This window comes from Polyodon spathula, chromosome 12 (genome assembly GCF_017654505.1).
Source record: "Polyodon spathula isolate WHYD16114869_AA chromosome 12, ASM1765450v1, whole genome shotgun sequence".
Taxonomy (NCBI): Eukaryota; Metazoa; Chordata; class Actinopteri; order Acipenseriformes; family Polyodontidae; genus Polyodon; species Polyodon spathula.
Genome location: NC_054545.1, coordinates 8891639 through 8910869, shown reverse-complemented (window position 1 = coordinate 8910869; position 19231 = coordinate 8891639). Strand labels below are relative to the sequence as shown.

The following is a 19231-nucleotide window of genomic DNA, read 5'->3' as shown; positions in this document are numbered from 1 at the left end:
GTGTGTTGTTTATAGCTTCATGTGCTTTTAACTAGGAAATACCCACCACTGAGATAATAGAAAGCTTTCATGGTTGTCATGCTGACGCTATATGGGTAAGACTGATTAGCAAAAACAACCCGAGGAGAAGCAATTTGCCTCTTGGCTCCCAGTTGTTACCTCAGTAACCACAGTTTAATCTTTAAATTGCCTTGCCTTTTAATCGACACACACTTAATGCATTGTACTTGTAGCGTGGAACTTAAGCTCTGGAAATACCTTGAATTCATAGACTATCCCACAAGGATATTTGGAAGAGTGAGACTGAAATAATACATTCTGGAGTAAAACTAGAAGAAACCATAAACCGCATGGCTGCTAGAAACACTTTATTATTATATTGTAGCTGTGAGCTAAAAGCAGTCATTTGCTCTGTTGTAGTAATCAGCTGTCTACATGGCTATAACTATTTCCATTCACACCTCTGCAATGTCTACATAGAAAATAAACATATGCACATTCCTCTTAACAGGACCATTAAGAGATCCTTCACACTTTATCACAGAGGTGGATTCCACATCACCCAGTGTTACGAATCATTTGAACATTGAAGACATTAAAATATTCTTTGTCATAATGTTCTTAAGTATTTTAGCAGTGCTCTATACCATACTTTGTATATCCCAGCTTACCCAAGCCAGCACATTCGACATGGTGCTGCTGTGCAGAAGTCCCCACTGGACACTCCAGCTCCTCGTAGATTTGCACCAGTTCCCATGTCCAGGGATGGCAAAGTGCAGCACAGGAATGACAAGCCTGCGGTGGAGAAAACAGTCAGTGGATCTGTGTCTTCAACCAGGCTGGGTGAGTTTAAAGTGCACTTCATACACCAACTTGTTTAACGTTGACATTTCCTTTTCCTTCCCGCTGAGTTGGAGGCAGGTCAATTCCCTTTCAAGAATTCCATCTCAGAAGTGGCTCCCTATGTAATATCTCTATTTCATGTTTAACACGTGAGACCTTAAAACATGTCCAAAGACTATATCCTGCAGCACACATAAGCCCCATTGTCCACATAGAGAAATTATAAACCAAATAATGTGCATGTCGTCTGGGAATTAAGTTTAATACTGGACTGTAACTTTTTTGACACATTTGAAGGATTATTATTATTATTATTATTATTATTATTATTATTTTGTTTTACAATGAATTTCACAAGTAAAACATTTAGGTTAATGAATTGGTCAGCTGCAGTACTTTTTGAAACCACTCGTTGGAGCAAAGTTACTGCTACAAAAGCTTTTACACAAACACCAATATCTTCCACTATCGAATGTGTAGGAAAGACTTTCATTGGATTCAGTTCAACAGAGCTGTAGAAAATTGTTTACATTGTGCAGCTGTTTTGTAAAGAAATGTTTATGTGAATGACACTGACATTCTCTTAAAAAAAAAAATTGCTTTTTTGCTGTACAGTCATAATATAGATATAGATATAGAAGTCTAAATATAGATTTTATTGGGATAATCTAATTATGATTCCTACTGCTTCTCTTTTTATGATACCTTCTGGTGACCAGCTATAAAAAAAAAAAAAAGCTTTAAGTTTGACAACCACCAAATTACTGTAGAGGATAGACGACTTGTCTATAATCCTTATAGCCTTTTTTAAACTCCGCTAGGTGGCAGTAGCAATCTCTCATAGGTTACATTCATCAGGGTCAGTTATATGCTGATAAAAATAGTTAGTGATTGGAAAAATATAGTGGAAGAAATACAATTATAAATAATATATTGTGATGTGTTATTTTATTTTTATTTTTTTTTAATAGTAGCCAATTCAGACAGTTCATTTATTAGCTGTCCACAAGCAAACTGCGTTTGTTTTGCAAACCTAAAAAAAAAAAAAAACCTGCAAATGTGATTCTTGAAGAGGAGCAAATTAGAAATGTAGTTGTTCTTCACCCAACCATTGCTGTAGTTTAATGTGCAGTAATCACTTTTCATTATTTAGGGCTTTATTCTGTCAATAAATGATAGGAATGTTATTTGTCTTTGTGAGCCATAGCTTTCAGTTCTGCTGCATAGTTTTTGAGCTTGGAATGTTTTTGTGTTCACTGATCTCTTGGCAAAACATAGGATTTTTGTAGGATGAAAATGTGTCACTCCAAGTTACATATTTTTTTCCTGAGCTGCAGTGAAAATTAACTTCAGTGATACAATTTATATACTCTGTAGTTTATTATTAAGCCCAAGCCACTTCCAGGCTAACAGTAAATTGAATAGCACGAAAGATTATAATGTCAAACTTCATTGCCTGAAAAGTAAGGTCTCAAACTTACCTAATTTTAGTTTTAGAATCCATTGTATAAACATTTAGAACCAGACACCGAATAAAGTCATAGCAATCCTCTTCTAGTCAGTGTATAGTGCTTTTAAACAAGCTGTATGAATCATTGAATCATTTATCATGAGGACACTTTGTAAAGTACCAACCTGCTTTAAACATAATTTGTATTGTTCTGTGAGTTGGTTTAAACTGAAAATATCCTTTTTATAGGAAACTGAACATGTAGGCTTTGAATCACTGGAAATGAATATTGCTCTCAAATACAGACAGCCATTTTATATCATATCACTATGTGTGAGTTAAAGCAGGCTTGGCTCTCTGCAGACTACTAAAAAAATAATAAAACCCGATATTTTGTTATTTAAAGAATATTGGTAATTGTGGTGTGTGTTCTCTGCTCTTCAGAGGGGTCAGGATAGGTTTGCTGTTCTGTGCTGTCCGAAGCTTGTTACAATTTTCTCATTCAATTTAATCTGTTGACTGGAGCAGCTCCAGATTGCAAGTAACTGCCAATCATCAGTGCTTGGAATTGATTTCCTGGAATTGGAGCTGGTCTTTGGATGATTGATGTGTGTTTGTGAGCACAGAGTTAATTATGGGAAAGAATGTAATTTTTACTGAAAAAAGAAAAACGTGTGTGTGTGTGTGTGTGTGTGTGTGTGTGTGTGTGTGTGTGTGTGTATATGTATATATATATATATATATATATATATATATATATATATATATATATATATATATATATATATATATACACACACACACACACACACACACTCACACTCACACACACATACATTTGCAATGTCCTGAAAGACCTGATTTATTTTATACCGACATAAAGTACCCGTAGCCAAACCTTCCAAGAGTTTGGAATTAATGAACTTGGTTTCTTTTTAATCTGATTAAGTCTGTCTGTATATCTTCTCTATTCATCTGCAGGGTGCACATTAACATTATACATTCCTGTTGCAAATGTATGTCTGGGCTTAGACAGCTTCAGCTTTCAGCCCCACAACATCCTGCTCCAAAGGAATCTACTGTATGCAAATCACTACAACACTTTGTGTCACATGGTGCAAAGCCTCTGTGTATTAGCTATACACATAAAGGATGAATAGTCAAAGAGGCTGGATGTCATCTGAAGTAAGCACACCACAATTTGCACATGAACAAAACACAAAGCTGCCCTCTTGTTATTCACAACGCTGTGTGACCTTCATGATTTTTTTAATTGATCTCAATTTTCCAGATTTGCAACTCCTAATTTAAGGTAATAATCTGTTTGGAATTAAGCAGTATGCTAGCGTTTTGTCAATTTTTACCTTACAGGTTCTATCAATTGCTGATATGTTTGAAAATGGCCCTTTGTTTTCCTGGTCGTACTACATTACGGTTTCCATGAAGAGCTATTTGCCATATTGTGAAATCAAACTCTAAGTAAAAGGTCAAACTCTGACATCACTTTCCTGACCCCAAAACAAAAGGGACATGGATAAAATCCGAGCATGGTAAAGTGGATACCCAGAGCTATTTTAAAAGCACTTCCAGTTAATAACATTTTAAAAAACACAATCAAGAAGGTCAAGTGTGAACCCCTACATTGTTATCTTAAGCAATTGAAATGTCTTGCATTGGATTTATAAGTGTCAGCATGTCACTACAGATTGGGAAATTAGATTACATTTTCATATTAATTTTGAGTCACTGAGTGGTTTACATGGTAGAGGCGCAGCTATGTGGTGTGCAGGGTTAGTCCAATTTGTGTCCTGGTTATGCAAAGTTGCCGGTTTGGATTCAATGGGAAGAGTTGCTTTGGCATTGGCGCTACCGCAGGAAACATTATCATCAGGGACTGCTTCTCCTCATCACTCTGCTGGCAAGGCAACCTATTGGCTTAAAGTCTGCCGTAGCTTTTTTTGTGTAACTGTCCCTGATTAATGTAACCTATAACGTTTTTAGTTCTCCTGTGCCATTGTGAGGATTGCTGTGGTGAGGGAACATAATTCGAAATTGAGGATAAAAACTGGTTTAAAATATTGGGCACGTTTTTTGGTGAAAATGGGGACCCTAATGCACTGATCCTGTTTTTCTGTCTATCACACACTACATGATAAACCCAATAACTCAACTGTACTGTATGTCATGTATGAACATAATATAATACAGACTTACAGTTCTTGTTTGAAGAGCCACAGCATTTTTTTACTCAATCTAGTTCTTAGATTGATTTTTCTCAGGTTGTTATGAAGGACACTCACTTAGCAAATTGTATATGCAGTGGAGATATCTAGATTATATGTATCTCAAATATGTCCCGTTTTTCTGACTTCAAAATGATTTTTTGAAGCTCTAATATTGTTGTTTGAGAGTCATTTTAATTTTTGAAAGGAATTAATATCCTGAATAGATTGTAGCTAAGATGCTAGTCGCCAGAGGGATCTTGCTTGAACAGGGAGCTATGAGGTAAACTCCTGCACTGACTCTTATTTTAAATTGGGAGCTGAGCAAAGACGTTAATAACAGGGTGTCTGGACTCGTAGGCCCTTAGCTCCGACCTGAAGGTCATGGTGACTTGTAGAGCATAAAACAATGTTAAAAAAACAAGTTAGAGATTGACTCCCAACAGTATCCTTTTTCCAGCTTAAAACCTTATCAAATTTCAAGTAGAAAAATGGTAAAGTTGAGCCATAGCTTAGTAGAGAACACAGTAAGTAACATCAAGGTGCTATTTTTGTTTATGGCTTGTTATTAATATAATTTTATTTTTATATAATCTGGTATCTTTCCACAGTGTTTTACATCTTTTAAAATGCGTTGATTTACAATGGCAGTTTTGTTTTCATAAAATCGATTACCTCTACTGATGGTGATTTAAAGTACTGTTGCATAGCAAATCATTTTACAACGCTGGCTTTTTTTTTTTTTGTTTGTTTGCCTATCCAAGTTCATGGTAGTTACTCTTGCCAAGTTAGAATAATGTGTCGAGCAACTAGTAAGTTAGTAAGTTAAACTAGTAAGACCTCATCTTGAATATTGTGTGCAGTTCTGGTCACCTCGCTATAAAAAAGATATTGCTGCTCTAGAAAGAGTGCAAAGAAGAGCGACCAGAATTATTCCAGGCTTGAAAGGCATGTCATATGCAGACAGGCTAAAAGAATTGAATCTGTTCAGTCTTGAACAAAGAAGACTACGTGGCGACCTAATTCAAGCATTCAAAATTCTAAAAGGTATTGACAGTGTCGACCCAAGGGACTTTTTCGGCCTGAAAAAAGAAACAAGGACCAGGGGTCACAAATGGAGATTAGACAAAGGGGCGTTCAGAACAGAAAATAGGAGGCACTTTTTTACACAGAGAATTGTGAGGGTCTGGAGTCAACGTCTGGGATCAATTTTTGGGATCTTTAAGCTACTAACAACCAAACGAGCAAGATGGGCCGAATGGCCTCCTCTCGTTTGTAAACTTTCTTATGTTCTTATGTTCTTAACTACGGTGACCAAACTTAATGGAAAAACTAGTCTATTGCCACAACTGTTCCAATAGTTTGCCAACTGACACTGTATCGAGGCACTCAAACTATCAGCAAAACTACATTTTATTATGTGTTGAATTGAAGAAATTAATAAAAAAAAAAAAAAAAAAAAGGGGGGGGATGTTCTTCCTGTTCTCCTTGTTGAATAAGTAAATGTATTGTAAAAGAAGATTGATCTTAATAACACCTGGCATGCTTGTAGGGGTTGAAGAGAACTAGGGAATTTCATTTGGTGGTTAAAAAAAGAAGTAATATCGGATGTCAGTGGGCTGTTTTTGTGCATGTTTTTGGTCAGATAGTTTAGTCTTCTTTATTTTTTAGCTCCCCAGCATTGAGTTATGCTTTTCATCTTCTACAATTTGCATGAAAGTATGTTTTTTTTTTTTATCTGTAACGGAAATTTAAAAGAAATCTAGAGAAATTGGCCCTAATTCCATTTCTATAATGCATGCATTTAATTGGCAATCATATTAGAGGTTTGTAAGGAAGAGGGAAGGATCTATGTTCCTCACATGAGAATAGATCAGGGAGTTGGACTTTGCTGTGATTGACTGTGTGCTTTTAAGTTAATTGAAATACCGGCAGTTGTGGGGGGAGGGGGGAACCAAACAAATGATGTAAAACACAAACCTGTTCTTGATTCAGGTAGCAATACAAATGCAGCCTTGAGTTATTTGGAGAGTGAGGCTGAAGGGATAACATTATATGAGCTGGAACCCGTATATGTCCAGAGCTAAGTGGTGCATCTGGTAAAGGCGATCCGCATGGAGTTTAGGATGCGGTCTATAGCCTGGACATCGGCGGTTCGAGTCCAGGCTATTCCACTGGGAGTTCCCAAGGAGTGGCGCGCAATTGGCCCAGCGCCGCCCAGGTGGGGAGGGCTTAGGTCGGCCAGGGTGTCCTCGGCTCACTGCGCACCAGTGATCCCTGTAGACTGGCCAGGCCCCTGCAGGCCTGGCTGTAAGCTGCTGAGAGCTGCGTGGTCCTTTCCACCTGTGAACAATTCACTTCCATCCTTGTGAGTTGCAACTAAAACTAAAAGAAGCTGTTAAGGCAGGTAGTGTGTAGCAGTGGTTAAAGTCCAGGGCTTGTAACCAGAAGGTCAGTAGTTCACATCCCACCTCTAACACTGACTGACTCACTTTATGACCCTGAACAAGTCACTTAACCTCCTTGTGTGCCATCCTGTGGATGAGATGTTAAATCAATATCCTATTGTAAGTGACTGTATATAATATAATATAATCACAGTCTACCTCTGTAAAGCACTTTGTGATAGTGGTCCACTATGAAAGCCGCTATATAAAGATATTATTATTATTACATTAAAGATTTACACAGTAACTTGCAGCCATCCCAATGTGTTTGACCTTGCCCTTCTTAAGATCACCTCAAGATGTCATTTGAGAGCTGTGCATCCTGCAAGTACAGGCTCTTTACTAAGTAGCTGGTGTTTTTTTTTTTTTTTTTTTGTCACCGTAGTTTTGAAGACAGAATCTACAGGAATATGTTTTGCCATTCAATAAGATTTCGATAAGGATTTAGGTTTTTGCGTGGATTTAAACATGGTTAGCATTTGTAGAAGATTTTGTAAGTTAATTCTTTCTTCATTTTAGGGTAAGGAAATGTATAAATCTTGGGTGAGGGGATACACGCGTGTCTCCATTTGTACCTGCTTCTAATTATAAGGCCTAGTTTCAAACCCACTATTCAAGAGTTGTTTGGTGCTTGCAGAGGTATAAAACATATTGTCTAACCTATTTATTAAGAAATTTATGGGGCACTTAGCATTTCTGGAGCTTTCTGCTGCATTCATTTTTCATTTTTCAAATAAATAATCTTTGCAAGTCATTTAGACTGGTAAGCTCTTGGTCTACTTTCACCATATCCTGAAGAACCACTTTTAAATCCAGTATACTCCTGGTTAATTTAAGGTGTTACTATTGCTTCTTACTTTTATCTGTGGGTATATGTTGAGATTCTGATTTCTGAACAAATAATAATAAAAAAAAAAAAAAACTAAAAAGCACAACCCCCCCCCCCCCCCCCCCCCCCCCCTACTGTTTTTCAGTTTCATTATTACAGCTCTTGTCAGCTTCCTTTATTCATAAGTGCTTTGACCGCTCCTTGCTAACTCAGTGTGTTACTCCCACAGACACAAGGGGATGAGGCGATGGGAGACAACATAAACAAGCAACTACAGGGATAATTCTATCAGGCAGATGAATCAAGAAGTAATATGGACTAGAGATGTTAAACTTAAAGGTTGATCTGGACTGAATACAAATGATCCTTGAGGTGACGGATCTCTAATAAACTGAATGTTTCTTTATGGATTACAAGGTGTCAAAATAAAGCACAAGCGTTCCATTTCAACTTTAGGCACGGAGTGACTCTTCTTACTAAAATAATAAAAAAAGTGCCAGTAAAAATAAATCTCCCAACATAACTGAAATACGAAGAATGAGCCACGTAGATGACAGGTGGCTGAAAACAAATGGAACACATTCAAGGATGATTTTCGCTACAGCCTGTTCTTGCTCGGCCTAATTTCTGTACCACACATTAAAACAAGCTCTGTGTTTATGCTTCCCGACAAGCAGTCAAGCACACAAAAGCGTTATTCTAGTGTGGAAATTGTAATAATTAGGTAAATGAATTGGATATTTTGTAAAAGTTGTTGCCGCCACCTGGCTTGGTATCTTTCTTCCGTTTCATGTTACACACGTGCAGTGCAAACAAATGTCTTTTGATTATTACACGTGAATGCAGGAGAAAGGCATTTCCATGTCCGTTCTATTTTCTGTGATTTTTTTTAAATATTTTTATTCCTGAGGGGAAACAGATGGCTGTGCCTGATATCGCAGCAGTTGTTCTGAATTGCAGGTGTGGAAGTACAGGTGCTGCATCAGCACGATGAGCAAGCAGCAGAAGAAAGCTGGTGTTTCTTTCTATAGAAAATTCATGAGGAGAGAGTAAATGTTACAGTACTTTAGAGATGGTGTAGAATGCAGGAAGTGGACTTGGAGAGTAGAAACTAGACACGATAAGAACCAAGGAAGACACAAACAAGCATTGGGCAGTATACTTTTCAGAAAGTCTTGTCGCTTATAATTGAAATGGCGAGCCCTACACCGAAACAGCGGTTTACACTGTGGCAATTTGCTTTGGAGCAATTGAATATGATAGGTGCTATAGGAATGTGCAGCGTCTGTTTTGCTGCCATTTCAGGGCGTGTTGTTTTTATTATATGTGTTATATGTGACAAAACCATAAGAGGTTGCATAGTGATTAGAGCATTAACCTTTCACCACTAGGACCTTTGTTCTATTTTGATGTGGAATATCTCTGTTTAATTTGGTGCACTGATCCCAGCTTACCTTCTTGTGGACAGCCCACACTGAAAACCATAAATTGAGACAACAATATTAAAGCTGTTGTGTAGTGTGAAATACCCATAAGACTGGCGTGTCTGTAAGGATTTAAACTGAATCCAAATATTTTCGAATCCCTTACAGTATGCCTTGATTCACTGCAGAATATGAATTTATAAACAGTCTACATTGGAACACTGACCACATTAGGAATCAAAATTTTAAAAGCATTGTAATCCCCTTGTGGAAATCCCTATTTAAATATATGCTAGTTTTTCCTTGAGGGACAGATCATAAAATGGTAAAATGACAATATGCCGAATATGTTTCATCTTAAGATATATACAGAATTTTACCCCCTTCCCCCAGTACATTAAGTACATATTTTGGTAGAATCTGGAGACAGCAGGGTGCCAGTACAAGGAAATAAGCAGCTACACGCCATTAGGCAGTACAGTATGTAATGTACACACACACAAAAAAAAAAAAAAACTGACAAATAATCTGTTGTTGACCCCAGACCCTGTTTTTCTAGTAGTGTTGATTGTGGATTACTCCCTTTTATAGTGAATGTGCATGAAAACAATGCAGAGCATCAGGGGTGAAACAAACACACAGCAGGGTGCCTGGCCAAGTATTGTGTTAGGTTCCTGACAACATCAGAAAATGTATTCAGATACAGTCAAGGGAGATATCAGCCACTTTGTTTTGAGTTGTACTACAGTACCTGTCTGGGTCACACTGAGTTTCAGTTCAAGTTGGTTGAGATGGTTAACCTGTTTCAAGAACCTGTAGTGGATTAAATCATCAGCATTTTGTAATGGGTGTCCATTCACACTACAGTTGAAACCAAGAATATGTGTAGGATGCTATATAAGGGTTGTATGTGATTCCACACTGTTTCAAAAAATGTTGTATTACTCTTTTGAAAAGATTTTACTGTATTTGCTAATCCTTTATGCAGACTCTCCGCTCTGTGTTGATCATGTTAGTACTGGGAAATTATGTGTTACATGAGCATTAGCATATTTTAGGCAGGACTTTTTGTTTGCTAGAAATATAGCATAAATTTAGGCATTGTTTGGAACACAGTCTTTATGAAAGAATGGCCATTCTTCACTGGTTGCCCTCTTCAGGTTACAATCCTTTTGTGTTCTTCCTCCTAAGGCTGATTGTGTTGTGCAATTAACATTTAAGATCCTGCCATCAGGCACTGTATTTACTTTCACTACAGGCCAATTGTTAGAACTGTTAGAGCACTAAGCTGAATATGAACTGACTCGTAAAAGTTTCCGACGATGATACAGTCTGTCCATGTTTTCACCCCATGAGGCCTATCTGTTTTTGTGGGAGATGGCCCCTTTAACAGGATACTGTGGTTCTTTGACCTGAGGAAATTATTATTTTCAGGGAGAGTACATACAGTATATTTTTGGCAGGGACCCGATTGTTGTTTTTGGAGAGGAATGAAAGTGGGTAAAAGGAGAGTTTACTGTTGATGAAATACTGTGTTGAGTGCCTTTTGTTTATCTTTTGCAGATGCTACTGATTTATATATATATATATATATATATATATATATATATATATATATATATATATATATATATATATATATATATATATATATATATATATATAATAGTTTTGTTTTTTCTGCGAATCTCCATGAGAGTTCATTTGATCTTTGCTCTTTGCATTTTGTTTTAGGGGATGGGGAATATTGCCCAATTCCTGTCATGTTTTAACAACCATAATGCATTTAATATGTATACAGTACTTCCTGTAATCAGCATTGACAGGATAATTAACACCTCACAGAGAAGGTTTTATTTAACTTTTTGTTGCAAAGTAATAATTCCCATAATATCGTAATAGTTATTAAAGATGAAACGATATAAAAGCAACCTGTTTGTGGGCTTTACTATTCCCTTTAATAAGGAAAAATAATTAAGATCACAAGAAAATTTACAACTATCAACAGATTAAAAAGCTTAGATTTTTTTAAGAGAATTAAGTAAAGCAACTGGTTTTCCTTTTTCCTATTTTATCTGGATCGCCAGTGTATTAAATATACTGTTGATTCGTGTGGCTTACTTTACAAATTCAGTGTCAGTGTTGTACCCTTTATGCTTTTGCATTGTTTGAACTTTTCATGTTTGGACACTTGTTTCAAAGTGTATGACTTCAAACAAAATGTTGGCTTATATTGAATAGTCAATGAAAAAAATATGAGGCCTGTCGAATGATTTAATGATCTTGCTTGCTGTGTTTATTTTTGTACCTGCACCTGACTGGAGTCTTTCTTTCAATCAACAATGCTACATGTTAGCTATCACATGCTTACTGAAACTGACATGCAAGCCATACAGAAACATTGGGGAGCTGGCTCATATAAGAATATAAATGTGACTAAACTCAAAACTCAAGAGACCTGTTTCTTCAGGAGGTAACTAATGGCAACATGTTATCACATATGTGCTGTAATTGTATAATATGATTTATCACTTTAAAATGCACCACTTGGTTGCCTGACCCATTCAGCAATGTTAAGTGTTTACTCTAGCAAATGTTGGAACCTGATCTTAAGTGTTTTTGCCACTGTAGGAAATAGGAGGCTTTTGGAAGAGATTCTTAATGAGGAAAGTGCAGAGGGAAGCAGAGTGACCATGGCAACAGCAGGCAGATATCCAGAGAGATCCAGGTAAGAAGAAAACAATACAATGTATTCCTAAGGGTTTCACTTGCATGCTTTGTTTGTTCCGTGGTTCCATGAGGAGGAATCATGAAAGCGAAAGGGCTAAGTGGATTAGGCATGGTGTGTTCTCCAAGCAAAGAAATCCTAACATCCGCCTGGATACCATTAACTCTCTGCAACATCCTATTATAAACATTAAGAAAAATATTGAAAAGCTTGAGTTCTTACTGGTGTGTCGTATTCTTATAAAGTATAATTTGAACAGAAAAGTGCTGGGTTATTTTGGTTTAATTTCACATCAAAAAAGTGTAAATTACCTGGTATCCTTACAATGGTAGTAGTTCAATTTTTCAAATGCTGCCTGTTTTTGGTACAGTAATGTTCAGTACTGCTTAATTCATTCAATAACAAACCATTGAAATAGATCATGTGTGACTGATCCGTCCAACAGTACTGTGACCCCTTTTAATATAATGACAAGGCCCAATGGCAGGTTTTGAATTGTACTGAACTTTTCCAGGTTAAAGCTGTTTTCATGTGTTCATAATGTACAGGTTATGCAAGACACAAGTTATTTTTAAAAACTTCAGCTGAATTGGTTAATATTTCCGAGAACTCATGCACTGTCAGAATAAAATAAAAAAAAGCAGCAGCAGAGCTGAGACTGTAGATCACAAGGCCAAGGCTGAGAGCCTCTTATCTCCATGGCAACTGCAACGGCATTTATCAGTTCCTTGTGAGAGTAGGGAAAGTAAATCTACATGCACATGGCATGCTTCCAACATTTCAAATGAAAGAGCACTTTGAACTGCTGCCAAGTTTAGAAGGAGCAGAACTGTCAGGACTGCTTAATGCTGGCACTTTGTACTGGGCAGGCTTTCATTTCCCAGAATCCTCTAGTTTGGCAGACTTCCAAGTGCTTATCGGAAGCTAAAAATTAACCCATGCGATTGACTGGTGCGAGCAGAAAATTTTCCACATGGATAATGCCACAAATGAACAAGTAGAATAGGGGTGGGGGAATACATTAGCACATAAAAACTAAGAATTAATTTTTAGCATATGCTGACTTTGAGGGAACCAAATGTTTGGTCACTTTCTGAAGGCAAACAAAGCTGAAATAAACTGAATGAATAGATAATTAATATATAGTACATGCTGCAACCTGCAGTGCGTGTGTAGCTAGATAGATAGTTATGTAAGATATCTGTAACTTATTTAAATGTACTGCAGTTTTACCGTAAGAAAACAGAATTTGTGCATTTGTTGAAAGTCTTAGCTGTCTTTAAGCTTTATTAATGATTTTTTTTTGTATTGTTCTGTGAAATAGCAGTGCATAACCATAGCACAGAAGGGTCTATTATTGGTGTATGAATAATTGGCACAAACATGCTTTTTTTCTTCTTTTTTTATACTACGTAATGAAATCAAGGGAGTATGCTTCATTTTCCTGTACCAGTCACAAGGTTCTAATACAAATAGACTGAAAATTGTCTGTCGCTCAGGCAGCTGGAATGAGTTCAGGAAAACTATGTCTGGCACTAATTCTAAAGAAAAGACATGTTTTCAAGCCAGTTCTGTTAATGCAAGCTTTCTTTTTGCTCAACTGTACTGTACTGTAGGTTTTAGTACAATTTTGTTTATAACACCGATTAGACACACATAAATTTCCAATGTAATAACGTAACACAGTTATTGACTTTCAAGGTGTGTGTGTGTGTGTGTGTGTGTGTGTGTGTATGTATATATATATATATATATATATATATATATATATATACACACACACACACACACACACACTCTTGTAATTGTATAGTATTGTTGGCAGTACTGTGGAGTATATGGTAGCATTATTTTTATGTGAGTATAAATGCATTCTTTTGAACTGGGTAACCTCTGTTTTCTAGTTATAAGTGGTCTACCTGCCTTTTATTTAAATGTTTGTCCTTTTCCCAGTTCCTGTTTTTCTGTCTCTGTCCCTCCTCCCCTCTCTCCTCCTATCCCCTTTCTTTCAGTTGTATAACAGGAGAAAGTTTTGTTCCATTTCCCGAGTGATATTAATCAGTGGCAGAGGCCAGGAGCAGGGGCTACTCTTGGCTGTACATTTAGGTAAACAGTCTGTGAGTCAGGGAGCCAGCATGTTTGAACTTCCCTAATGTTTGGCAGATTTTAAACTAATGTCTGCAGTCACGAAAATACATGGAGACAGCCCTGGAGACAGATTTATTCAACGTGTTACAATGCAGTTCAACTCCTCCTCATGCCAACATTTACAAAATAATTTTTTTTTTTTTTTTTTTTTCATTTTCATTTGACTCCTGTTAATATTTTTTACTTGATTGGCACTGAACAATAACATATTTTGTTGCAGAGCCTTGGGCAGAATACAATACAGATTAAAGGAAATGTTTTTTTTTTTCATGTTAGTGTGGCATATTACTTTTAGAACTTTATTCCTGGCTGCATTAAGCATAGGCCTAGACCACAACTATTGCCAAATACATGTTTTCAGGGTTCAGCAAATTGCAGTCAGCTTCTTTCTTTTATGAGAATCACAGCAATTCTGTCATACAGACAACACAATACACAGAGGTATCTTGTACGGGTATTTTAGACCATCATTTAGGAGACAGCATGGCATCGACTCCAGGAAGTAGAGCAGTTAGGTAGGTGGAGGATTGAGGCCACAGATAAGTTCATCCCTTGGATGCCTAATTGGATTGAAACCGGGCGATTGTGCTGACCAAGGTCACTGAAGTCTGTTTCATGCATCTCGGACAAGGCCAGCAGTTGGAGGGTCATATTACCATATTGAAAGGTGTCTCTTGGGGTATACACATCAGTAATAAGTAGCAGGTACACAGGAGTTATGCTGCCTTCTAAAGGAATCAAAAGACCCAGTCTATATGCAAATACTTACAAAACAAATTAGGGAGTGATAGGCCCAGTAGGTAGTTTATATGAGATGAGTGCTGTATTAAATGGATTGTAATCAGGCTTGCATCCCACCTTTTTTTTTTCCCATAAAGCTTGTGAATAAATGTGAGTATGTTCACTGATCACTAGTTTCCATGTGAAATCACTTGGAAACAATTGAAATGGTTCCCAAAGTTACAGCCCCCAGTGCTTCAGAATACTTTATAAAGTTCTCACAGCACTTTCAGTCACAACAACATGACCAAAATATGATGATTCTGATTGTGGTGCATGGAAGGCTGCTTCAACGTACAGACATTCCTTTCTGGGGAAAAGGTCTTGCTATTATTTAAACCTATGACGAGCATTAGTAGATTTTTTTTTTATTTATTTTTTTCCCCCCACAAGGTTTCATGCAATTTTTTTTTTTTTTTTTAAATCAGCTGTGGTATATTTTGCAGTGCATATTTTACTTTTGAATTAATCACCTCTTAATGTGCGCAGTGGGTGCTGTAGCTAATTTCACTGGCATAGAGGTTAACAGTCGTCTGCTGCAGTGCCTACTCTAGGGGATCTGATTGTCCTTGTGATTTACAGATTGGTTTTAGATTGATGTAAATATTACAAATCCATGGTTCTTGTTTTTTATAAAGTCGTTAACTGGGGGGGGGGGCACACTCCCACAATTCGTCAGTTATGTACTGGCTACACTTGCCTTTGTGTGTAAAAGAAAAAAAAGTGATTAAATTAAAAAAATAAATAAATAAAATACAAATCGAAACACGTATGTACATAACGGTATTCAAGGAATGTATGTTTTAGACATTTTAGCAAAAATAAATTGGGCTCAACCTTGAAACACGGTATGTACACTACGTAAGGTATTATGTGGTAATTGTCGTCGATTGAAAGATAATCTCTGTGACGTCACTGTGTCTAGAGGCAAGCCTCGTTGGTTTAGCTAAAGTAGCATCTGCTTTGGATACAGTGTAAAAAGAGGAAAACAACAAAGCTGCTGGACAAAGCTAATGCCGTGTAGTCTGTACCGAGTTAAAGTACAGCAGTTACCCGTATACATCGATGTGCAGCCAGTGTATATTAAATGCATTACTAAAATCACTACCATGTTAATATGGCAAATTATAATAACATAGTATTTTGTAAATATTACCAAGCCTTCACCAGAGCTACTCAGCACGTCAATGTGTTCGATTGTTGTTTAGTAGGGACAAAACATATTCTCCCTGTACGAAACAAGTCCTCCATAATTTGCCTGTATAGTGACAGTACAGTACAGGATTGCTGATGTCAGCAAAACTAAACATGTCCCTGTGAATCAATACACAGCATTTTGTGCGATAGAAACGTGTGTACGGGTTATCACTGATGATAGATTGCTATTGAGGGCTGCGGCCGCGGGTATGAAGAAATAGTAATCTTAGCACGTTCATGACGACAGGGCTGTGTCCTAAAACCGATCAATGTCTGTGCAGCACATCTACAACACAGAAGGGGGAGGGGTATGAGCATGCGCCGTGGAAGCGCAACAAGTGGCTTGTCAGTTTGTTACAGAGGAACTGCGGAGCGTGGTGGTGACGTCACAGCTACAGCCAGGTGGCATTCCAAGTGGAGAGAGAGAACGCAGAGTCACAATCAGAATTCAAAATCAGATTTTTCGAGTCAGAATGTGAGGCGTGCGGGTTGTAAATGTGAAACCTGCAAGCAACGATCGCCAGTCACGCACATTTTACACCGAATCCGAGCTCGAGAAAGAAGAGCAGTTGTTTGCAAACAACACAACAGCAAAGTGGGATTGTTGAGAAAGGAAAGCGGGCAGTGAATATTGCAAGAGGACAAGAAAAGCAAGCAACATGTCTTCTGCACAAGTGTCTTCTTCCAGGAGACAGTCGTGCTACCTCTGCGATTTGCCTCGCATGCCATGGGCAATGATTTGGGATTTTACGGAACCAGTTTGCAGAGGCTGCGTAAATTATGAAGGCGCTGATCGGATCGAGTTTGTGATTGAGACTGCCCGCCAGCTGAAGCGAGGTCACGGTTTTCAAGATGGGAGATCCCCCGGACCACCGCCCCCACCAACAGTAAAAGCCCAATCAGGTTTACCAGCAAAAGAGACCGTGCAGCTGAATCATGTGGACGGGTCATCGAAAGCGCCACAACCGGGACTGGATCGCTACTCGCTGAACACAGAAAGACCCCGATTTGAGTACCCGGGCATGGGCGTCCACGCTGGCAGGCTTCCTAATGGCCTGAGCGGTCCAAATGGATTTCCTAAACCTGACGATGGACCCCCTGAACTGAACAGACAGAGCCCCAACTCGCGTAGAAATCACGGAATGGTTCCCGTCCCTGGCCAAATGAATGTGCCTCCCAATCTTTTGCCCCAGACTATGCTGAATGGCCCGGCAACTGCAGCAGCTATCCCTCCGCATGGTCTCAGTAGCCGACCCCCTCCTCCAACAAGCTTGGGAGCTTCTTTATCCATGGCGACACAGTCGATGTCTGACGCAGGGAAAAGACCGGGTTCAGTGTCCAGCACTGACCAGGAGAGGGATTTGAAAGAAAAACAGCGTAATGCAGAAGCTTTGTCTGAGCTCAGTGAAAGTTTAAGGAACAGAGCTGAAGATTGGACAAACAAACCTAAAATTGTGAGAGAGACTCTAATTACACTTTCCAACAGCACTCCATTTGATGTCAGGTTTAAAAAGGACCACTCTTTAGTGGGCAGGGTGTTTGCTTTTGATGCCGTCTCCAAACCGGGGATGGAATACGAGCTGAAAATATTCGTAGAGTACCCCAGTGGAGCCGGCAACGTGTTCTCCAGCGCATCCGGGGTGGCCAAGCAAATGTATCAGGACTGCATGAAAGATTTTGGTAGGGGGCTTTCCTCTGGCTTCAAGTATTTGGAATATGAAAAGAAGCACGGCTCGGGTGACTGGCGGCTTCTTGGTGATTTGCTTCCAGAATCGGTACGTTTCTTTAAAGAAATGGTGGGTTCAGAGATGCTGCCACAGCCTTACATCGATGCCAGCTGCCCTTTGTTACCCACTGCTTTGGTTAACGTCCCTCGTGCCTTGCCTGCAGCAAACGCCCCAAGGACTGGTATTCGTAAAAGGAAAGCTTCCCCGGAGCCCGACTCCGCAGAGGGACCTTTAAAATTATCCGAGGAGCAGCAGAGGCAGCAGTGGATGGCAAGCCAAAGTGAAGCACTGAAACTCACCATGGCATATGGATCAAACCATGGGGGACACCCACCTCTTGTACCCGGTCACCCCACACACTCCAACAGGACAACCCCACCTGAAACTGCACCCCAGAACGGACAGTCCCCTATGGCTGCGCTCATGTCGGTTGCAGACACTTTGGGCAATGCCCATTCCCCCAAGGATGGAAGCTCAGTACATTCTACCACCTCTACAAGGCATAACAGCAGCCCCGTCTCCCCACCTTCCATAACCGGACAGCGTCGCTTGGCGTCCCGCAATGGAGAAATGAATCTTCCCGTGGCACCCCCACCTCCTAGTGCCCACACTGGCATGGACCAAGTTCACCCTCAAAACATTCCAGATTCCCCAATGGCCAATAACGGACCCCTGTGCTGTACCATTTGTCATGAACGTTTGGAGGACACACACTTTGTACAGTGCCCGTCAGTGCCCAACCACAAATTCTGTTTCCCTTGTTCTAGAGAGAGCATCAAAGCGCAAGGGGCAACTGGTGAGGTGTATTGCCCTAGCGGAGAGAAATGTCCACTGGTAGGTTCAAACGTGCCTTGGGCATTTATGCAAGGTGAGATAGCTACAATTTTAGCTGGGGACGTTAAAGTGAAAAAAGAGAGAGACCCTTAAATGTATGCTTCAGAATTTCTGAAGGGAAAATATATACCCACGTTGTGAATATAACAAACTGACAACATTAGTCTTATGTACAGACATTTGTTATTTTCGTCGTATGTTTCTATATTTTGAAACAAAAGGTATGTACTCTTCTTCATTTGAAGGAAGACGCTGTTTTGTTAAACAGAATTTACTGACTGGTTACTGCATAACTGTTCTCATTTTTGGTGGCAGTGTGTTGGCTAGGTACACAGTTGAAGCACTTAGCAATTACTGCTGCTAGTGTGTTTTTTTTTTTTTTTTTTTTTTGTAAATGTATGCACTTCTCTAAATTTGCCAAGGCCAGTGTTGACGCCTAAAAATGCAAACAAATTGTTAAACAATGGTGACAGCTTGTTCTGTTTATAAACCCCCTGTTAGCAAAGGTGAGGGGTACTGTGTTTTTTTGTTTTGTTTTGTTTTTTTAAACATGATTTTATTTTACAAGGGCAAAGTGTTTCATTTTCTTATCTTGTGACCTG

General features: G+C 38.7%; 2 protein-coding genes across 2 annotated transcripts in view; both read left to right on the top strand.

Annotated features, from left to right (window-relative positions):
- The window catches only part of LOC121324318 (TALPID3 protein-like), a 158525-nt gene that overhangs the window by 10313 nt on the left and 128981 nt on the right, over positions 1 to 19231 (top strand). Inside the window, exons 8-9 of the mRNA XM_041266041.1 lie at positions 667 to 843; positions 11847 to 11943. Coding sequence (XP_041121975.1) covers positions 667 to 843; positions 11847 to 11943 — 274 coding nt within the window. The remainder of the gene's footprint in view (positions 1 to 666; positions 844 to 11846; positions 11944 to 19231) is intronic.
- LOC121323903 (probable E3 ubiquitin-protein ligase IRF2BPL) lies at positions 16430 to 19166 on the top strand. Its single transcript, XM_041265230.1, has one exon. The coding sequence runs from the start codon at positions 16728 to 16730 to the stop codon at positions 18720 to 18722; it is 1995 nt and encodes a 664-aa protein (XP_041121164.1). The 5' UTR covers positions 16430 to 16727; the 3' UTR covers positions 18723 to 19166.

Coding starts and splice junctions, on each gene's coding strand:
- LOC121323903 (XM_041265230.1), top strand. CDS start 16,728: ATGTCTTCTGCACAAGTGTCTTCTTCCAGGAGACAGTCGTGCTACCTC.